General features: G+C 39.5%; 1 protein-coding gene across 2 annotated transcripts; it reads left to right on the forward strand.

The window, feature by feature from the left end:
- The first annotated feature begins 263 nt into the window (after positions 1–263).
- On the forward strand, positions 264–2,814 carry LOC108619933 (uncharacterized). 2 transcript variants are annotated; one of them, XM_089475253.1, is made up of 3 exons: positions 264–373; positions 434–465; positions 537–1,513. In XM_089475253.1, the coding sequence occupies exons 1-3, from the start codon at positions 326–328 to the stop codon at positions 1,339–1,341; spliced, it is 885 nt and encodes a 294-aa protein (XP_089331379.1). In that variant the 5' UTR covers positions 264–325; the 3' UTR covers positions 1,342–1,513. The 2 variants fall into 2 exon arrangements, 1 of the variants encoding a protein (XP_089331379.1); XR_016271215.1 differs by adding an exon at positions 2,797–2,814 and having other exon boundaries at positions 327–465; positions 537–1,411.
- The last annotated feature ends 20,011 nt before the right edge of the window (positions 2,815–22,825 follow it).

The following is a 22,825-nucleotide window of genomic DNA, read 5'->3' on the forward strand; positions in this document are numbered from 1 at the left end:
GCCAAGCGAAGGATGACAGCACGTGACGGAAAGGAGGACAGCTATAGCATGGTAGCGCGGCATGATGTTAATAGTTAAAGTGTTAAAGTTCCAAATAGCTAACTTGAAGGAGCAAACTCGAGGAATTGGGATATTATTAAAAAATATTTTGCAAAAGAACAACACCATTATCCGTTGATAGGCCGGCCGGCATGTACATTGATCTAGTCTGATATTTTACTCTCGTAACCATAATTGGCGTAGGGGTAACTGACTAACTATATACGACCAAAAAACTACGCTGAACATATTGTCAAACCGAGCTACTTCTAACTTTAATCCAAATATGTCATTTTATTGTAGCAGGCTAAACCTAATTGTACTACAACCTCAGGTATTTAATCACATTATTATTATTATTTTACTTTTTTTTGTATTTTTTGTATTGTTTAAGTATACATGCATACAAATTATGTGGATGCAATTGTAAGTACAGAGCGTACTGGAGCGTACGTGTACAATAACTTAGTGTTTTGAGATCGTATGCATATTTCCAGATGCAGTCGCGCGTTCATTGCTGGGAGCAACCACAGCATTCCACTTGCGGATGAGGCGCTAGATAGCGAGAGCCACGCTGCAGTCTTGAAGGATGATTTTAATTTACGAAACTCGTTTTGGGTTGACACAAACGGTAGTTCGCCCCAGCTTGAATTGCAGAAGCAGGTGCAGGCGCCAGTGCTGAAAATAGCCCATAGCTTTCGGGTCGTACACAGACCCCAGTTGCGTAAAGTCTATTTATTTGGCTGCCCACTTTTCCACAACTGCGCGTCGACAACTATCCCACACAAACAATTACAGTCTTCTGGTATCAATGATTATAATTTTCACGAAGCACTCTTGACGAATAATGTAAATAAGTTGACGATCCTACAAGGATCCATGGATCTATATACAATCAAAGTGAAGCCAGATGACCTTTCTACAAAGATTGTTACAAATCAGTTGCCAGTTCTAGCGGAAAAATTTCAAGCTGGCGACTTGCTCAAAATTAATGAGTTGGCCCTTTTAACTTTATTTGAGAAGCCTACTCTAGGACTCGATAGCTGTAAAGATAACGGAAGTGCATGTGGACTAAATGGAGACCTCAATGAGTGCAGATGCAACTTGTGCTCTAAAAGGATGAACGCAATAGAGTCTAGTGTATCAAGAGCCAAGCAATTAGTCGATCGGGCTGTTCAGTCAGTGGGTGCATTGCCACCCACTGCCGCTGCCTCTACATCTCACAAGGCGAAATCAAATTGTTACTTAATCAATTTGGCTCATTTGTTACTGGTTATTGCGTGTCTTCGTGGAGTGCCTTAAAATAGAGTTGAAGACTTAAAGCACGGAAAGTTTTTCTTGCATAAGCCAAATCTGCTTTCTAAGCAAAGCCGTAAGTTACTTTTGTTAAATTTGGAATTGTTAAATTGAAATACTGAACTGAGCTGAGCAAAATAGAGTGCTACTCTATGCCAAATTCAGTAGAACTCTGTGATCCACCGACTCATTATTAACTCGACTTTGGAAATTAGTAGGATTCTTACTGTTGTAGGCTAAGTTTTGCTAGATGTACGTTTAGTCAATGTTATTATTATTATTGTCTTCTTGAGTATTTTTCTCAGACACTAACAGAGTGAGTTTTGGGAATAAGTGGACCACTCAAGCTGTAAGTTTTTACATATGTATATGCAAGCCATAGTTACTATATGCACTGGAGGGAGAGTGCGCGGGCGACAAGGTTGACTTTGCCACTCACGCAATGTAATAGAGTTTGCTGTAAGCCAATTTATAACTAATACATTTAAATTGCGGCCAGTGCAAGTCGCCATTGATTGAGTTACCTGTGCAAGGTAAAAGCCTAGAATGAATTAAATAACATTTTTATATGCAAAAGGTAATTGTCAACAAAAACTAGATTACAGTCAAAGTTACTGCATCCGGCAGCTTAACTGATTCACGTAGAGCTTTAAATATTATCGACTCGAAGATGAAGGCTAAAACATAATCCCAGTCGAAGAAGCTAAATATTTACTTCAGTCCATTTGATTAAATTGCGATAGTGACATTACAAGGGGACTGTGGGTGCGGATGCAGCGGAGGTGCCCCTTTTATGCGCATAGTTCACGCACACACAGACAGAAGAGCGTGACATATGCGATACGGCAAGCGGAAGTAGGCAAATTCAAGCTCACATTTGAAGCTCGCACTCAGCTCAAGCTCAAACTCAAACTCGGTCCTCAACAGCCACTAGTTGAGTCAGTGAGCTATTCATAAGTGTGTGTGTGTGTGTGTGTGTATGTCGATGTGTTGGTGTGTGTTGTGTTTCTGTGTTTATTGTATCTCGCACATTTCCGCTGTTTCTGCTGTCGGTTGTCTGCTGCCTGCTGTCTGCTCTATTCAGTACTTTTATCAGTTGTATCAATGGCCAAGTTTGTCGTTGCGTTGACAAGCGCAAATGTCTATCACACCTTTTATTCAAGTGGCAGTTAAGTTGGCTTTTCTGCGTCAGCCCAAACTCGACTATGGCCATGTAGTCAAGTTTTCAGATGTAAATCCCAATTTATGATTCTCGACATATGTGAGTGCAAAACACAATATAATTTGCTTTTAATAAAAAGAGGATCTAATCAAGCTCTTCGCTTCCATTTCAAATGTCAAATTTATTTTGACCAAATTGAATAACAAGCTTTATATGTTTATTTATGCATAGTATATATGTATATATATAGATATATGTATATATGCAATTGTTGTGTTTGTCTTTATTTGCGCCTATAGGTGAACTCATTGGAATTTAACTACACTCCTAGTAAATTTGGTCGGCAATAGACCATGACAGCATACAAAGAATCTGTTTGTTGGCCGGATGGCAGACTAACAGAATGTCTGCATATCTGGTTGGCTGGCCAAATGCGGTTTAATTGTGCATCAATAAACATAAAGAATGGGCACACAAAAGCCAAGTGAGGTAACATTAAAACGTACTAGTTTGACGACTGTGCAACGAAGCCTCGGCTCACTGGCTTGCTGAGTGACTGACTGGCTTTTGGTTCGCGCTTAATGCGTTTCGTCGGACGAGTGGAACTGATTTCCTGCTGCACTGATGATATTGAAACAAGCTGAAGCGGTTAAATGGTCCTTTGCTGAACTTTGTCCGAATCGTTTAATAAAAATATCGTCGATCCAAATTGACACAGTAGCTAACTAGTCGACGGCTAATATACCTTACATTTTTATTTAAACTACATGCATATATGACGCTAAGTTTCAAGTATTTGTTGATATTTCTAAAATAGAATCCGATGAGTCGATCCACTTCATAACAAATTTTAAAAAGAAACATCGACTTTCTCAAAAATGCAGTCTTACTATTCCAACTTTGATCATCCATGGCTTCGCTGGATCATTAAGAGGAACTACTTAGTAAGGTTTCTTTTCTCTTTCAAATAGCAAAGGCGAAAAGGATAGATAATTTCCAGTTCTTGATTGGACTTGATATGCAACACAATTTGAATTATTTTTCAACGTGAGCAAGGCTTCGATTGATTTATATTTACCGTTTGTAACGGCTATCTGACGGATTAAAAAAACAATTCATCAAACAAATCTTTTACTGGCACTTCGGTCAACATATCGTTAATATATTAACTACCTGTTAGTTCTATGTAACATAAGTTGAGACTAACATGTGCTACTACAAACCTTTCTAACGGAGGGTAATTTTGTCCATACTTACATTTGGTAGAGTCAAATCATCGGATTGATTATCATCATCATTATGTATTTTGCCGTAGTTTAGTAGCTTCCACTTTCGTTTTTCACTTGAGTCAAACTACAGCTAAAGTTATTTTCTTTCCTTTATTTAAGTTACACAGTCTTATTATGATTGCACAAAAACAAAAATGATATGGTACACTATTAAAAAAAATTGTTTAAAACGCAGAGTTTCCTTAGCGCGGACACGACATTCAGAGCGGCACAAGAGCAACAGAAATACAATACAGAGTGGAGAGCAAAGCCGCCGCTACAAAGCTTTTGGCATGTACTTCCGCCTTGAACGTCACGAATTGAATGAACCAACAACTGATTTTCATTTATAATGAAAACTCTTTACAGGGCAACAGTGAACCCAACACGACGGCGAGCCTAGCGGCAACGATGCTTTTCCAACCCCCAATACGACGGGGCATCCGAAAGAGCACGAGCAAGGGCGATTTGCGTTAGTGTGGGTGTGAGTGTGAGTGTGACTGCGAGTGTGAGTGTGGTGCGTTGGGTGTTGTTGCGCTTGTGCTTGTGTAGCTGGTCTGCATAGGTCTGTATGTATGAGAGAGTAGGAGAAATCCCTACAGCACCGTATTCACATTGCCTTGTTTGGCTGTGGCAGCAGCAGCAGCACCAGAAGCAGCAATGGTAGAGGGAGCCCTATTGATGGCTCTTCTTCCAATAACACTCGTTTTTGCTCGGCTAAATCAGTGTCACGAGCCGAGCCTCGTGCCGGCGGGGAAATTGTGCATTGCTTCTGTCTACTCTACTTACTGCCTACTGCCTATTACCTTTGGGCTGCCCACCGCGCTGGGGCATGACGATGACGTCGACAGCGCCGCGTGAGCCGCAGCTCCGCCGCTCACCGTTTCAACTGTTGCTGGCGCTGTCAGGGCCATTGACTGGACAGACCCAAAGCCAGCAAAGCTAGGGCGACGCAACAGTATTTCACGAAGCGTGAAAGTATGGAAATACATCACTTTTTTCGGCGTATTTCGCAGCCACACTGCTTTTCATATAAATATGACCCAGACGGGGCGAGGAATGTTCCGCAGACGACATAAATCTATGCTCACTGTTACCTTCGTGCGACGGGTGCAAATTTGTGTGCGTCTTAGCTTTGCCGCAGATAAGCTCCATTCAATATTCTATGTACTTTGAAGTGTGATTTTAAGCACAATCCAGAAATACGAGCAATGCAAATAGCAAGAAGAACAACAGTAATGAGCATAATACATGACAGCAAAGGCTTTGATAAGGCGATTTACCCTTATATATTTATGTATACGTACATCAAACCTGTCAAGCTCGGAAGAAAAACGATGCATTTAGTGTGTATTGAGCATTAGGAAAGAATGGCATAATATGCCGAGTTAACGGCGGCTGATGTGGGATAGTTGCCGATTCTACAGCTCTTTACGTACTCACTGGGAGTCAATCATAAGAAAGAAACATAAGTACAGATACGATGGATGGTGATATAGCCACCAAGTAGAGTAATTTTCACATATGTAAGTGCAGCTATGCAATGATTAGTGAATGGGACCAAGGGATATGCCTATTGAGGCTTGGCTTTAATTAACTGTTGCACCTTAACATACAATTTAAATAAATATAAAATTGATCTTGATAATATTACTTGTTGATAATAATATCTCTGTTTCCGTTCTCCTGTCTCTGTTTGTAATGTTTGTAATATTGTAATGATTTGATAGGATGTGCTAAACACGCTAATGAGTTGGAAAATTTCAAGTAATTACAAAGCGAATTTAGAATAATAATAATGTTGGTGGACTCTGAAGGAATAATGCTGCTAAGGCACTGCCAACGGCGCTCGCAATAGCAATGGCAGGGCGATCTGACGTAGGACGTCACACAACGAGCTGCTGCCATTTCACCCGTTAAGTGCACACTCGCACACATGAATTGTTTTGGGTTAAGGGTAGAGGGTTTGAACGTCCGCGTTTGGCAGCCTAACACGTTGGTCCTCGCGTGCCCTTTTTCAAAGCTTGTTTACTAAATTAGTTCCAGTTTATCGCGCTTCTTTATTATGCCCCTGGTAGCTGCTTGTTGGTTGCTGGTTGTGCCCGTCCAGCAGCTTAAGGCCACCACAGCCATTTGCATAAAATTAACAAACGCAGCTCTTCAATATATTTCAAGTATATCGTGTTTAGTACAAACGAAATTCTTCGAGCTAATCGCCCATTCCAAAAATAATATCTTAGTCCTCTCTCATTCAACCCTGCTCAACATCTGAAAGCTAAATGAAAATGTAGTGTGTCTCTATATTGCTGGTAGACAGTGTGGAACAACAGAGAGTTTGACTTATTTTCATTAATGTCACTGAGGAACTAAACGCTCTGTTTCTATTGCATAATTGAGGCTATAGTCGATGCAATTTAAGCGCCTGTGTGGCTGCAGTCTTATCTCCCACGCATATTTATAATGTTTTCATCATTAAGAAACTCAGGTGTAGACAGAAAATAGTTAAAAACCGTTAGCCGGCAGCATTTGATGCCGCCAACTCAACAAAAAGTCAAGGAAATTGCTAAAGGAGCTGCTAGAAAAATGTGAAATCACAACGTGCGGGAAACTAAACTGCGTCCGGCCAACGGGCAGAGATTCCATTTTAACATCTCATTAACTTAAGCAGACGCAATGTCTGGGAGCATGGAGGAGCTGCTGGATGCTTGGATTCCTTGCTGTAAGTTGCAATAATTTAGCAATTCCGCCCGCTTAATTACCTGCCACATTTCATTTTAGTAACAGAGACTGCAGCGACGACGCCTAACTATAAAGCTGGACGCCATTGAAATTCAAGAAAATATGTAGCATCTCCTCAACAGCCGCTAGCCACAAAAAAAAAAAAAAAAAAAAAAGAGTTTTGTTTTAAAGATTATTATTAATTATTTCAATTTAGAGCTACACCATTTTGAACACCGAAATTCGCCCAATTTTCTATCTAGATTTCATGTTTACTTAGATCCATTCATTCAATTTCCACTCTTTTATATAAAATGCATCTTTTAATACTCTCGCCACATTTCAGGTAAGTATACAAGAAAATCTCATTAGGGCATAAGTCAGCAAGGGTATTTAATGTTCGGGGAGGCTTCTAGAAAGTTTTTTATAGGAATTTTTCTTGGTTGCTTTTTCAAGCATTGCATTGTTAATTTGAATAGTTATCTAATGTAAATAATATCTGACTGACTGAATATTACATTCTATAGAGTCGGAGGCGCTTGAATCACCGCCAAAAGCTGTTGTTTATTTCAGACTTGTAATGATTAAAGTTTATTTGAAATTTACTTCAACGCCCTGCGATAAGTACTCAAATTCTTTGAGTCCAAGCTTATTGTCAAAAATTAAAATCGAGAACAGGGTACCAAGCTTTGGGCTTAGCTGTTTTACTTTAGTTGCAAGCTGCTTAAAAGAATGCAGACATGTTTGACAACATTTCCGAAGTGATTAAAAACTTTTTCAAGTGGAGTTGATTAAAGTGGGATTAATACCAAACCATGACAGTAAACACTGCGCAAGCGGTTGCCAAAAATTTGTCGTTAAAATTTTTAATTCAATATTCTGTCCTTTATAGTTTATATGTATATAATATATATATATATATATATATATATATATATATATATATATATATTTTTTTTTTTTTTTTTTTTGTTTTTTATTATTTTTTTTTTTACACGAAAGGCTTATTATTATTTTAGCTTACATTCGTTAAGCACAAGTGACTCTACCTTTTAGAAGAGCAACCCTTGAATCTAACGCGCAAACGGATATGAATTTTAAACGCGCAAAATGAATTGAAATTAAGTGACTTCCGTTCAGATGTCTCGCCGTCTGGACAAGCGAAAGTGTGATTTTATGTTGGAAAAATTGGGTGCTGTCTAGCATAACATAGCATAGGTGGAATCTCATTGATGTCACGTAAATTCACAACTGAACCATTCAAGCATACTAAGCAATAATAATGACTAAGAAAGATTAAAGCTCTTTATTCGTTGAAAATCTAGATTTGTAACTGAGTTCATAACTGTGGTACGACTCTAATTTGATGTTCTGCACTGTTTCAGTTGCAAAGACATTTAATAACAGCTTATGGGATATGTGAGAGTAAATAATGCCCTAATGTTTAGTAGCTCGAATTTCATTATAAATTCATTCGATTCATGATTTTATTTTTGTAATCTGAAACACGTGTAGATGTGAGAGACTATTAAAATTGTGTGGCCGTGGATGTGATTCCCCAACACTCTCCTTTCCTCAGTTTACTTTGCAAAGGACAATAAGTACTTCTGCCACGTCTTTCTTCCTCTCCCATCCCTTTGTGCATGTACTCATACAGAAGCTGCAACATAATATTCAATCGAAAGAATCGCGGTACGTATGGTGGAAGAACTTACTTACGCACCTTTCAAGCAAGACATAATAAATTAAGAGCATATAAGCAAAGTCATATACAAAAGTTACATACATATAAAAAACTCCAGAGAAGTCTAATACTTTGCGTGAATGATGTGTGTAAATGCGAAATACTCCGTTAAGGCTATTTGCTTGCACGGCAATCACCTAGGTGTAGATGATTTGTACATATGTATGTGTTTATGAATATAAATTGAACTTACACGAGGAAAATCATATTTATATTCTTTGATCATGGACTGGAATATGGGGTTGTCTGTTGAGCGATTCCTGCTGTCACTGCGCTGTCTGAGCACCAATTTAAGAATCCTCTATTTTACTTAACTTTCATTGAGCAACGCAACGGTCCTTTCTTATCGCTCTCCGATTGCACAGTGGATCTAAAAAGGTCCCATTCATTCACGGACATATTCCGATATTCTGCGTGTTTGTTTTTTTTTTTATATATTTTTATTATATATTTTATATCAAAGCTATGAGCTGTATTGCAATCGCTAAACCAGCGTGGCTTCAAATAATTATTAGAATTTACTTCCAGCTTAAAAGCGAAATTAAAATTCAATTAAATTATGTTGTTTTGCAAACTCTCCCAGCTCGATTAGATACGAATGCTGGCAAAGTGTACGTGCTTATAAATTAAATTTTGTGTCAGTTATCCGAAAACTTGCCCCACATGATTTATGTAGATTTTCTTGGATTTGTGCCTGCCTCCTCCTCCTCCGTCCACTGGACACACTGGGCCTGTCTAAGACTTTGAAACAGAACACCTTTGCAGAGTCCTTGACTGCTTGTTCTCTTGTTCAACTGTCTGTTGTGGTCGTTGCGGCTCGTTGTGTGTGTGGGCGTGTGTGTGTCAGTGTGAGTGTAACCGACATTTGAGTAGCCGAGATATCTGTCACGTTTATTAGCAAAGCAGTCCGGACAAAGTTGAGTTGCCTGATCTGGTGAGGTCAAGCGATTTAATTCTTTTTGCTTACTCTGGTGCTGAGGCATGTTTAATCCATTTTGCTACTGGTAAGATTATGGGCGAATTTCCGTAAAGTAATCAGAGAATTGCCCCGAAATATATAAACATTTTAAATAATTTTATGTTGTATTTAATACAGCTTGGAGTAATTGTATACAAATCAATTTCAAAGGCTTAGAAATCTCAGTAAATAACAGGCTGAAATTAATTTTGAATAGGCGAGAACTAAGCAGAGCTACTGTTTGTGTGTTGGGCTTAGTAATTGGCATGTTCTGATTCAGAATTATGCTTGCAATCGCATTACAGACCACTAATATGCGAAGGGTGTATGGGTTTGGGTCACAATGTTCCACAAACGTTGAGCTTGGAAGAGAAAGAATTAGGACTTTCGCTGCAATCGGAGTGACTAGAAGGACTTATACTGGACAAGGGCTAATAAATTAGATATGATTTGATTTGGCTGGCTTAGAGATCTCTCTGGTCTAGACAAAATAAGTGATCTAGACAAAACAAGGGATCAAGAATTTATCAAAGTTGTGATGACGGAAGAGCTTAGGTTTGCTTCTTCTTTTTGGTCATTTAAACGGTTTCAGGGGATAAGGAATAAGAAGGCTAGATTTTCAATTTCATTTGCCACCTGCGTCATAGTCGACTGTTCTGGCTGATGGATAAAGTTGCAAAGTGAGCACTGAAAAAATGTCCGAAGTGAATTTACCTTCGCTGCATCGAATCTTGCATGCTCTCACATCGACCGATAACATCACATAATGAATATCACGACAATGTCTCTTTTGTCAAGGGTCTTTTTCTATAGTAAATCAAATAATAATATTGAGAGGGTTAGGCGAATAGGTTGCCAGCTTAGCCATGAGAATGAAGCCACTCTACATGTATTTCCATGCACATTGTTCGAAAGGGTATTCGTTCATCTATTTTCCAACTATAATAAGCAACTGAAAATGTTGTTTATTTGCAGCTTTAAGTCTAAATGCTCGTTCAAGTAACTTCATGAACTACAACAAAAACGAACAACTTCTGTAGATTAAGTCGGTGTCGGTGTCGGTGTCGGTGTCGGCGTTAGAGTTGGAGTCGGAGTCGGCTCCGCGGGTAAAAGTGAAGCGTATCTTTTCCAACTGCTGGCGCGCCGTCGCTCGTGTCGTAGTCGGCGTCATTCATATTGCCGCTGCGTTGGTGTCAGAGTGAAACGGTAAATAATAAACAATACGCAATGGTGTTCGCTGCGCATTGCCATTTCTATTTTTTTTTTATTTATTTATCTGTGCTGCGCTGTGTGTCTGTACGCATCTTATGGCAGGTGGTGCTACCTAAACGAAACGAAACGAAATAAAACTAGGCAAAAAATGTCTTACAACTTTTAATTAGTTTTTGCTTAAAACCCAGTCGCAGCAACCGTCCGGCACGCAGGCATAGAGATGCTACGCCAAGCGCATAAATTGACTATATATAATGAAAGGGTGACTACTGATCCTACAGAGATGGCAAATCGCTTTTCTCATTTATATATTGGGCATAATATTAGGTCAAATAAGATCCAATTTAATTGAATTCAGGGCAGTTAGGACTTTTTTATGCCTTAAATTGAATATTTTGATCTAAGAATCAGAAGTTACTGACTAAATTTAGTTTATGTCAAATATATAATCTGATTTTTCTGTTTCTTCAATCTTTACCCATGCCAACATTACTTCGCACTTCATTTCACTTTGCACCGCAATGGAACTTACATTTACAAACAAAAATTTGTCAGGAATATTAAAGGATATAGTAGGCATTTGACGATATGACGGATCCCGGGGCTCAAGTTAGATAGCCGCAATAATATCAAAACTGGTTTAGCCATTCATGCTGAAATAAACTTCACACCTGAATGATAAATTCAAGTGTTGTTGTGCCCTCTATGCTGTCGGAGAGTCACTAATATTGTAGATGTGGATGGGGTAGCACAGGGTATTAAAAGAATTTAACTTGCAACGAAGTAGTACGTCAAATGAATAAATCCATTTAAATTGCAGCATTCATGAGTTGCGGGTCACGCATCCGTAAGTGCGATGTGATGGCAACGGCATTGCTGACATCGTTGCCGATTGTAGCTCCCACTGCACTGACTTAGTCCGAGTCAGAGAATGGTTAGCGGAAAGGGCATTCAAAGCGCACTTTGTATAAATTTTGACATTTTTTATTCCTTTTTTAAAGGACGCAGGCGATGGTGTTATGACTCGCCACAAAAGCTAACAAGCGTTATACCTAAAAGACCAATCAAAAGAGCAGCGGCATAAAATATATTTGAAAATGTATATATTGTCCATTTATATATCTTATATGTATGCATATGACAGAGTGATATAGAGATAGATAAATGGCTAAATCGAAAAAGAATGCTAAATCATGGATGAAGTAGCTGCCAATCGATGAACGCAGCTTGCACGGCTCGGATATAATTGCATTGAACTCAGCGACAAGCAAGGAATCCGCGGCAGACTGTGTTCAGTGCTGTCGGCAGCAGGAGGTCAGCTCTTTGCGTCATATGGTGCGAATGATCGTTGCCATATTGAACAAATGGCTGGTTGGCTGACTGGACTGCTTGGCTGTTTGGCTGGGTGGCAATCTAGTACGCAAGCTGCAGCCTTTAGCTCTTACCCGCCTCAACTTGGCCATTCTCGCTTTGTCTGCCGGACTTGGCGATACTGTTCGCTTTTCGTTTTATATACGCACGCCTGCACACACACACAATATACATATTCATGCAGAGATGTATGTGCTATGTACGTACTTATACGAGTCTATGCACATACATATACATCTATGTGAATGTGTGGGTGTATGTGTTTGAGGCTATGTCGCGTCGCCGCGTTAAAAGGAAATTGTGATTGCTGCATAAAATGCTTTTAGAATTGTTGGCAATCGATTTGGGCACGGATTGCTAATAGCAGCAGTCATGGGGTCGTGGAAGCTATCTCCCCACAGGGTAAACCAAAAGCGACGGCCCGCGTCCACATCCATGGAACATGCAATTTCAAATTCATTGTGAAACATTTGCACAGAATTGTTTTTCGTATTTTTCAGCTTCTCCCCCACTACACCATGTCCGGCCATGTTGTGTTCGAGTTTGTTGTCTTGCAGAGGGACAACAAAATGTTCACTTATAAAACATGATGTTGTGGCTTGTCATAGAGCTAAGCACAACAGCAAGAATTACATTAGCAGCAGCAACAGCAGCGGCTTGCACTTGTCCTACTACGGATTGCTTTGCGAAACTGTGATTTGTATGTACTTACAGTATAATTATAATTATTATTATAATTATAATTATAATTAATAATTATTATATACATATACATACATATGTAAAAATTTTATAGTATACCTTTACTATTAAAATTAGAAACAATTAACAGCAACCGAGGATATAAACTAGATATATGTATATATACATATATATGTTGCTAATTTTTTCAACTAAGCCGAGGCTAATTAGCTAAAACGAAAATTATATTTACTTTAAAGAGAAGCAGTGAAGATGCACGCTATTAAATATTCAAATAACCTATTTTCAGTTATTCTCAAATCAATTGAAGGAAATAACAGATGGAGTTCATATCTGCGAGAATTCTTCTTTACAAGCAAAAAGTCCTTTGCTTGTAAAGAAGAATTCTCGCTTTCTATATATATATATATTTAACTTATATATTTAACTTATATTTACCTGAGATGCGCAGAACACCTGTGTAAAGCATTGTATTGATAAACATATGAAAATATGTATATATGTATATTTGTCTTGATAAAGTCGAGGCTCACTTCACAGCAAAAAAACACAACAAAAAATAAAGATAATAGGTAAAACTTATAAGGCGATTCGTACTTGCATTGCGTTGCATCTAACATATATTGTATTAACACATTGACTTTGGTAGTTCTGCAGCTTTACTTAGTGCAGAAAAAGATATAATGAAGAAGAAGAAGCAGCAGCAGTAGAATAAGACGTTAGAGTCTCTTGTGCTTTGAATTTGGGAGCGCGCTAAACTGCCTTGGGACGCGGCAGTTAGACGACTGAGCCGTGCATTCTGCAGCTTTAGATACACAGAGTCATCGCCGGCTAGCGGTGTTCGTTTCCCATGTTGAATTTAATGTATAACTCTCTCTCACGGTGGGTGTGTGTGTATGTGAGTGTGCGTTAGTATGTATTAGCGGCCAAATCGGGCTGTACTAGGCACGGCGCAACAGGCGGACGCAGTGGCAACAGCAAAGACGGAGACGCAGTTATGGAACTGAGCAGATGAGGGCGGATGAGCTCAGAACGAAAAAAATATAGAAAAAACATAAGTCTTAGAAAATTTCAAACAAATACGAAGATGGTGAAAATAAACACGAACTGACACACCCACATATCTTTCAACACAGATATATAATATATTGATTGCATGCAAGTTTCAATTGTTATTTTGGATTACAATTGCAGCCTCACAATGAAAACATAATAATGGATACGAGTACATGTATGCGTGCTATGTGTGAGCGTAGACATACATAAGCAGATTCATGCATATTCACTGTGTTATCTACAAACACAAACGCTGACTTCGGCTGACGCGCCAGCATACTTCGGCTCGTTATGGTTTTTCCAGCCTGTTGCACCATTTCGCCACCCACATTCAACAGGCAGGAGACCCTTCGGCAACACATGAAGAGTACATATATATGAATATATTCATATATGTATACATATAGACAAGTATATATATATATATATGTGTGGTTATATATGCATGCATGTATATATGCACGTTGGGATGCAAGCTTTATTTATATACACTAGGGTACGTGTGTATGTGCCACATGACACATCCGTTTCCGCAACAATCAGGATTCATTTTCTATAAGTGTGTGCGAAAACCAGCTTAGTTAGCAGCGAACAGCCCGGTCTGAAATTCAGGAGTGATAAACTTATAAAAATGAATACCCTTTACTCATTCACCACTCGCGTGACAGCGACTCTGTTTTTATTTTTATTTTTGCTCGATGCCAGAGAGAACAATTCTTGCTGGCTGTAGGCTTCATATAGTGTAATCATATTTGGAAAATGTCTGCAGGGGTATCTCTAATAAATAGAATCACACTCACATAAGCCATTTAGTTGTAGTCATACCAGCAACTGCCTCCGAAGGGTCGCGAAGTCGCGTTGTCGTCGTCGCTGTCGGTATTACCATGGTCGTCCCTGCCGCTAGGGCAATACGAAGCTGTCGCTTTCTCCATCGCAATTGAGCTAAAGGCTAGTGACGTTGCGTTCTTGTTTTTGATGCGCCTTCGGCTTGAGCCTACATTAGGGGAAGTGCTTATGAAGCACACAGCGATAATTCGTTATGCCCTTACAGTGGGACCGAAGCATTAGAATAATGTCAATTGAAATTTTTAATTTCTCATTGATATTGACAGCAGATTATTCAGTGGCTGGAATGGGTCGGAATAGCTGTGTTGATGCTTGAAAGCTTAGCTTCAATATGCCGAATGTGCTGAATATCTTATAATTTTGCTCGACTAACGGTTGCTGTTCAAGTTCGATGAGTTTTGAGGGGAAAGTGTTTTGTTGTGGCACAATTGCATAATTGGCTCTTGCATCACCATCCACCAATGTGCCGCATACTGTTGCAGGCCGCCTGTTGCCGGCACAGCCTGTTGCTGCAGCTCCTTCTGCAGTGCGAATGCTGCGAGTATCTGCGCAACTCACCACTATGGATACATATTGCCGGACTCTAAACTGTTGCTCACTCTTTAGCAACAGGTTCTGCGGCAGGCAATGACCCACGACCCCACCGGGTGCGCTGCCACAGGCATGCGCACATGCACCATTAGCAGAATGAAATTATAGAGAAATTCAAGGCGCAGTTATGTCATTTGGCTTCGGCAGACTTTTGTTCCCCTTCAGCGCGATTTCCCCAGCTGCACGATGAAGTCGCACACCTTGCCGCACGTACCAGAGCATTCAGGAGAAGTGCGCATCGGCATGGCACGACAGGACAGCGGCCACTCTACTAATGGAGCCCACACATGTTGCGCCCCTGCTTTGAGTCGATGCCTGCACGTCTCCGCCCGCTTTACTTGCCAAGGTGAATAAGATATTATTATCGTAGTATCAGTACATGCGGCCGTGCGAAAAAAGCCCTGCATGTTTATTTTGAAACAATTCATTTAAGTGTGCGTCCTCTCTTTTCATTCTCTATTTGCATATACCCACCTACACAGATACATACGCACAGTCACCTGCAAATGCATTGTATTCACATACAAATACAACTAACTTACAACACATATACATGTACATACATAGAGTTCATATTATTAGCTTATGCCGCAGCGATTGCGAAATCTCTTCCATACTACTATTTTATCGAATATTCATATACATTAGTTAAAGTAAAAATAATTACATTTCCAATTGTTGATGAGTGGCAAGTAGCAACCGGGAATAGTTAAAAATAGGAATTCATTAAATGTTGCAGCGGAGAGTTGAATATTTTTAAAGATCGTATCTGACTCGATTTTATGAGTTTACTGCATTTTCAGAGTCTTTAACCTTTTGCAGGCTAATAAAACGTTAGGTGGGCCTTTATTGAATTTTTGTTTACATTCTTGTTTCTCTTCTGTTTCGTTTTTCTTTTTTTTTTTCGCATGTTACTTTGGTGTTCAGGTTGCGGATGTGCGTCCGGGAACATGCCCACAAAATGACACCTTTGTGTATATACGCACAATTTTATAAGCTAGTGGAAGAGACAACAGCACAGCAACCTGCGCCAATCAGTGGCTTTTAAGGCCTATGCCGTGCTGCAGCCGATAGGCCATGTGAGAGCACCCAACTCAAACTGGGCCCCATCGGCTACTGTGAAGCGGCAACATGGTGTAGGCGAGCAACGAGCAACGAACAACGAGCAAACACGATGCGTTTGACAAAAGTTGCATAAATTAACGTTAAAAGCAATGGCCTTGGTTGTTGTTACTGGCGATGTTACTTTGTTAGCGGCCTGGGCCGGACCCGGCCATGTCCCGGCCCACAGGCAGCTACATGCAATAAAGTCATCAAATGATGCCTGTGTGATGATGCTGCCTTTGTTGATGCTACCTGGTCATGTGCAAAACAACCGCAAAATTCATTATTGCATTTACCGTCGATATCTCTTAGTTTCTACGTTTTTCAAATCTTATTACGTAGCTAAAAACGTTCATTGTTCCTCTCAGTTTTGCTGACAGACCATTTGTCCTGCAAAGCGTACGTTTTGTAAAATTTTCTGATGAAAGCAGTGCGCATCTTCCGACATAAACTTCTATAATATTGTCCCATTGCGCCCCTTATACGTTCTGAAACGTATTTATTTATCTAGTATGCCAAGAGGAACGTATGTGGCTGTTTATAAAACAATATGGCTTGTTAGAATACTTTTAAAACCTCCCCCAATTTGTGGCACAGGTAACACATGCCGCCAAATATTCACGTGTGGACATCGCCCGCTGCGAGTGTGTGGAGCGTGGACAAGCGCGGAATAGGGGAAAAAAACGTGTGCACAGCTCTAAATATAGGAATAAATGAATTATGAGTAAATGGATTTGCCTCGCTCTCGTGCACTCAAGCATACAACGCTGCTTTCTGTGCACTTGAGTGTAAGACAGCAGAAATAGCAGCCATACTTGGTGAGCAACACCTAGGAGCAAATTGATGTGTGCATTCTAAAACACTTTGATGTTTATCTTCCTGTTTGGTAATTAATTAAGTGAAAGCCTGGCCGGCCTTTTTCACTAACATGTGCTTAACTTACTGGTGCATACCAAATCCTCTATGTCATTGTCCAAAGGGTTTTATGAAAGGATACCACCAATCAATATGAGCGGACGAACATACAGCCAATGCAAGTGTTGGGGTAGTTTACACAGCTCTCACACCTACCTAATCCCGGGACTAACAGGCTCAATTGTTATGGCTGAGGGCATTTACATACGATTCAGCTTTCAAAACATTCTCATACCATAAAGCATTATCTTAAAGTTTGATATATTTAAATATGCACCATATAGATTCCATAAATGTGATCATGTGATCATACAAGAGTAGAGGGTATCACGAGCTCAGCCTTCGTCTGCTTAAGTATTCATACTCATTGACGCGACGATATCAAATGGGATATGATGGAAGATGGGTAGCTCTAACGCCCACTAGGCTTATAGAGGGGGTTCAACTAAAGTCGCTGCAGAGCAGCTGACATATAAATACAGCAGAGTTTTAAATGGGGACGTTCAGTTATTTATTGCCTCATGGCTCTCTGCCACTGGTTGGCACAGTGCTCGTCAATGCCAGCCACAACAATGAGAGGCAGCTATGTTATCATGGCGTTGTTTAATTAAATTTCTGAAATTAAAATGTTTTGTTTATATAAATTGAAAAATGCGCAGACCAACTACTACTCAATAAGACAAAAGGACAAAAATCAAACAACACACAATGACAGAACAACCGACGAAGAAGGACTCATCACGCACTCCGGATACCCTCATTAGCTTTATTCTTATGTCTGAAAATTATGACGCTAGAAAATGGTTGATTCATTTGCATTGTAAAGAAAGCATAAACTGTTGTCATGTCAACTCTTAAACCATACAAATAAAGTGGTGTTTTCTTCTAATATATTTGTATTTGCCAGAGGTGTTGCATACAGCTGCAAGAAGCTAGGGGACTTTGCGGCATTCATCGACTCTTCGCTGGGTAGCCGTCTGCCTGCCAGTTAGCGCTATTGTTTGCAACTCAAATCGGCGCTGGTGCGATATATATTTAACTGGAAGCCGTTTTCTCGGTTTAACAGGCTGCAAGTCAGTCATTCAGTGATTGAGCGTCATCAATGTTTTCAGACATTGGCAGGTGTATGCAGGTGTAGGTGCAGGTGCATGTGTATGTCCATGTTTATTTCACAAGTGTTGCTGGCTTTTCAATTTGCTTCCTTTCATTTCGCTTCTGTTCCCTTTGTGTCTTTGCGTACAACAGCTTCGCCGCAGTTAATTGAAGTTCAAACACGTCCTTATAATTGCTTAAAAAAATTCAAGTTGATCGAATGACACTTAAATTCGCCTTGCTTCGGACTAGTTTTATTTCTTACTTTTTAGGAATTGCTAAACATTATTAATTGTAGAAGCTAATATGTTTTCCGAATCATACTGAACGTTGCATAGATCTAACACGGTTTTTTTTTCGGTAGCAAGCGTATTGATTCGAAGTATTGATTTATGTTCACAGACTCCCTATAACTTAAGAACTTTTGAAATTAGATTCATTTCATATATTTAAATAAGCAAATCAAAACAAATGTTTCATATTCTGCTTAAAAATTGAAGTTTTTCGGCTGGATGCATAGATGTAATTAATTCGATTTCATGTAAAAATGTTGGAAATAATTGATCTACTGAAATTAATATAATTTTATGTTTATTTCGTTTTTGTGTGTGTTGCGGCTGATATATGAAGTTCCACTGTTAAGTTCGGTTGTTGCCAAACGAGAGACTTACATGAACGATTGAAATACGCCTATTGCTGAATCACAAAATGGAAATATGTAGAGTATCATGCAGTCGGCTGACATCGACTGAACCTTCTCACTTGCTTTAGCTTTTTTCTGTGCTGGTGCATATTCAGTAAATTTCTGTTTTTTATTTGAGCGGACACTATATTTCTGGCAACAAGATTTTATATTCACACACACTATATATTACGCTTGAGTGGCTCTTATCATTCTCTCACAAGTAAATAGCTTCGACATCACAGAATATTATGGATAAATGGATTTGTTTATTTGATTAACCACAACTCGGTTATTCTTTTGATCGTTGAGTTGGTCACTAAGTCGTCAACCGTCAGTCTTTGGTCTTACGGCTATTTCATTTGTGACAAAATATATAACGGTATACAACAACCCATCCACCCATCCACTCTTCCACCCAACCAGGGAGCTCCCCAACCACATGTTAGGCTAAACAGCGCTCTGCTTGCTGGCAGCTAAGCATGCATGCCACATGGTATACGTTGTCAATGGAGAAAGCAAGTGGGGCATTGGCAAGCGGAATAGTGTGGATACGTTGTGTACTTTGTTACCCTTGTCAATCAGCTGTGTCCGTCGCTCTCGAGTCCAAATATTTTCAATGAACTGCAAAATATCTTATTCCCTTTATTTAATTACAGTTTATCTGTATAATACTCAAAGCACTTTCCTTCAATTCACTGACATGTGCAAGACAGTCCTCCCTTCCGTGCTCCCTTGATGGGAGCGAAAATTGTTTAATTTTGTTGATTACTGTCATGCTGAAATTCATTTGGTTGTGTGCACAGCTTTCTATCATGTTCGGAAGACGGCTGTCACTTAAATCGACGAAGAAGCAACTTTGTTCAATTGGCGGGAAACCCTTTGATTTCCGACTCATTGCTGTCCAAACACAAAAACTCTGCGTATGTCAGCTCGGCAACGTATCTAAATCGAACTAGCATATCTGGTGCAAAAAATAAGCAAGAACCTTGTCATCGGGAAAATTGACCCGCCTTCACAATACTCGTTTGCCAATACATGGTCCGAGTACAGCTCCACTTATTTCAACATCTATCGTATATACTCGCTTAGCTTTGCGAACGATAGAATGATTTGGGGTTTTCCATATCAGTTTTAGCTTTCAATAAAACAAGAGAGCTTTTTTATACCCTGAACCCATTGAAAATGGGAAATCAGGGTATAATGGTTTTGTGAAAAAGTATGTAACGGGCAGAAGGAGGCGTGGCAGACCCCACAAAGTATATATATTCTTGATCAGCGCGACGAGCTGAGTCGATATAGCCCTGTCCGTCTGTCCGTCCGTCCGCATGAGTGCGTCGATCTCAGAAGTTATAAGAGCTGAAATTTGGCATGCATACTTGTGTGTACCATACGCAGTACGAGTTTGCTTTATTTTTTTCGATAAATCGTCCGATAACTTTTTTATCGGGAATAATCGAAAAATCGATTTTGTTTTTTTGGCCTAAATTGAACATTTTTAGACCTGGAGTCTTCAAATTTGTGTTGTATATAAAGTTAATCAATACAAAGATTTTGTAATTTACAGATTTTTTATACCACGCCCCCTTCTCCCCCAATTTGTAAAAAACGCATTTCAAGTACTAGAGACTTGTGCTTTGGAATGTACACACATATTTACCATATGATTACACTCTGAAAGAAGAAGATCGTATGTCTACATGAAGATCGTATGTCTACAAAAGAAATTATTCGACAAATAAATTCTCATAATATTGCCCACATTGCAGCCCAAGCGCAGTCGCTGCTTACTGCGCAGTTAGCAGAGCGCAGACTTATGCGTGCGTGTGGATGCATGTGTATGTATGTGTGCATAAAAGAAGTGCAGAATGATTAGAATATCAGCTTAGAGGGTTCAGGGTATCTCCTAGTCGAGCAGTCTCGACTAGAGTCTTCTTACTTGTTTAAGACTGCTCGACTACGAGATCCTCTGAAGAATGCAAAAAGGTGATATTTTATTTTTTTACGCGATTATGCATATTCATAGCAAACAAAACATGTACAGTGGCTCACAGCTTATTTGACCCAACGTAAAATAAACATTTTATCTGCTCATTAACTTTTACCCAATAAAATTTTTTGAAAAATTCAAACGTAAAACTATTATTGCAATATTAAATTAATGGAAAGCATAAACAACTCAAGAACAGACATACAGGTCCAAACCATCACAGACCCTCCACAATACTTTATTGTGGGTTTCAGCTGCTTGCAGCTCGGTATTCGCTTGTCGTTAGACGTAGGGCCTCCCATCCGAACCAAATATGTTAAACCTAGACTCGTCAGCGAAAATGTCTTTGTCCCAGTAGCTGGTGTCCTTGTTTATGTACTCTTTGGCGAATCGGCGCCGACTTTCCTTATTCCTCTTACTAATGAAAGGCTTTTTGCGAGCAATTCTACCATGTAAATCATGGTCTCTGCACTACATGACTGCCCCAGCTGTTGCTCTATCTGACTAGCCAGTTTTGAAGCGGATAGCTTGGGGCTTTCCTTCATTTGGCGCACATCGGTGTCATTGAAAATTTTGTTTGGAGTCGTTCTACCCTTATTAACCACTCTGTTTTCAAAAACAAATAGGTTTATTGTGTTTTGTACTGTAGATTCGGGTAAATTAACGAACTCTGCAATTTTGCGCCGCGGTATTCCATTTTTAAAGTGGTGTAGCACCAATTGCCGCTGCTGTATTGTTGTGCGCTTTCCCATTTTTGCAAACTCGGTTTTCCTTGACAAAATCTTACTTTGAATGGTACTTTATAGAATTTCGATTTTGGTCAAAATTTACCCCTCAGTTATAAAATTATATCTCCTACATCTTTAAAGCTAGATGCATGCATATCCATGTCATAATCATAATGTGAAAGTTTTATGAAGATCGTCCATCGACAAAAAAAAGTTATTAAACAATTAATTTCGCACGTGTGTGTGCGAGTGTGTGTGCATATGCTGAACGGGTTCAGGGGATCTCGTAGTCGAGCAGTCTCGACTAGAGATTTCTTAATTGTTATACCCTGAACACATTTTCAATGGGAAATCAGGGTATAATGATTTTGTTGAAATGTATGTAACAGGCAGAAGGAGGCGTGGCAGACCCCACAAAGTATATATATTCTTGATCAGGGTGACGAGCTGAGTCGATTTGGCCCTGCCCGTCTGTCTGTCCATCCGTCCGTCTGTCCGTATGTATGAACGCGTCGATTTCAGAAGATATAAGAGCTAGAGACTTCAATTTTTATACCCTGAACCCATTGAAAATGGGAAATCAGGGTATAATGGTTTTGTGAAAAGTATGTAACAGGCAGAAGGAATCATCGCAGACCCCATAAAGTATATATATTCTTGATCAGCACGACGAGCTGAGTCGATATAGCCCTGTCCGTCTGTCCGTCCGTCCGTCCGTCCGTATGAGCAAAAGAATCTCAGAAGATATAAGAGCTAGAGAGCTGAAATTTGGCATGCATACTCGTGTATACCATAGGCAGTACAAGTTTGCTTTATTTTTTCGATAACTCGTCCGATAACTTTTTTATCGAGAATAATCGAAAAATCGACTTGGTTTTTTCAGCCTAATTTTAACACTTTTAGACCTGGAGATTTCAAATTTGGGTTGCATATAAAGTTAATGGATACAAAGATTTTGTAATTTACAGATTTTGGATACCACGCCCCCTTCTCCCCCAATTTGTAAAAAACGCATTTCAAGTACTAGAGACTTGTGCTTTGGAATGTACACATATTTTAACCATATGATTACGTTCTGAAAGTTTCATTAAGATCGTATGTCTACAAAAGAAATTATTCAACAAATAAATTCGTATAATATTGCCCACATTGCAGCGCAGCCCAAGCGCAGTCGCTGCTAACTGCGCAGTCAGCAGAGCGCGTGCTTATAAGTGCATGTGTATGTATGTGTGCATAAAAGAAGTCCAGACTGATTAGAATATCAGCTTGGAGGGTTCAGGGTATCTCCTAGTCGAGCAGTCTCGACTGGAGCCTTCTTACTTGTTTTTTTTAAATGTCCGTAATTACAGCG

Source organism: Drosophila arizonae, chromosome X (genome assembly GCF_054131065.1).
Source record: "Drosophila arizonae isolate 15081-1271.41 chromosome X, UAZ_ARI_1.0, whole genome shotgun sequence".
In the NCBI taxonomy this organism is placed as follows: Eukaryota; Metazoa; Arthropoda; class Insecta; order Diptera; family Drosophilidae; genus Drosophila; species Drosophila arizonae.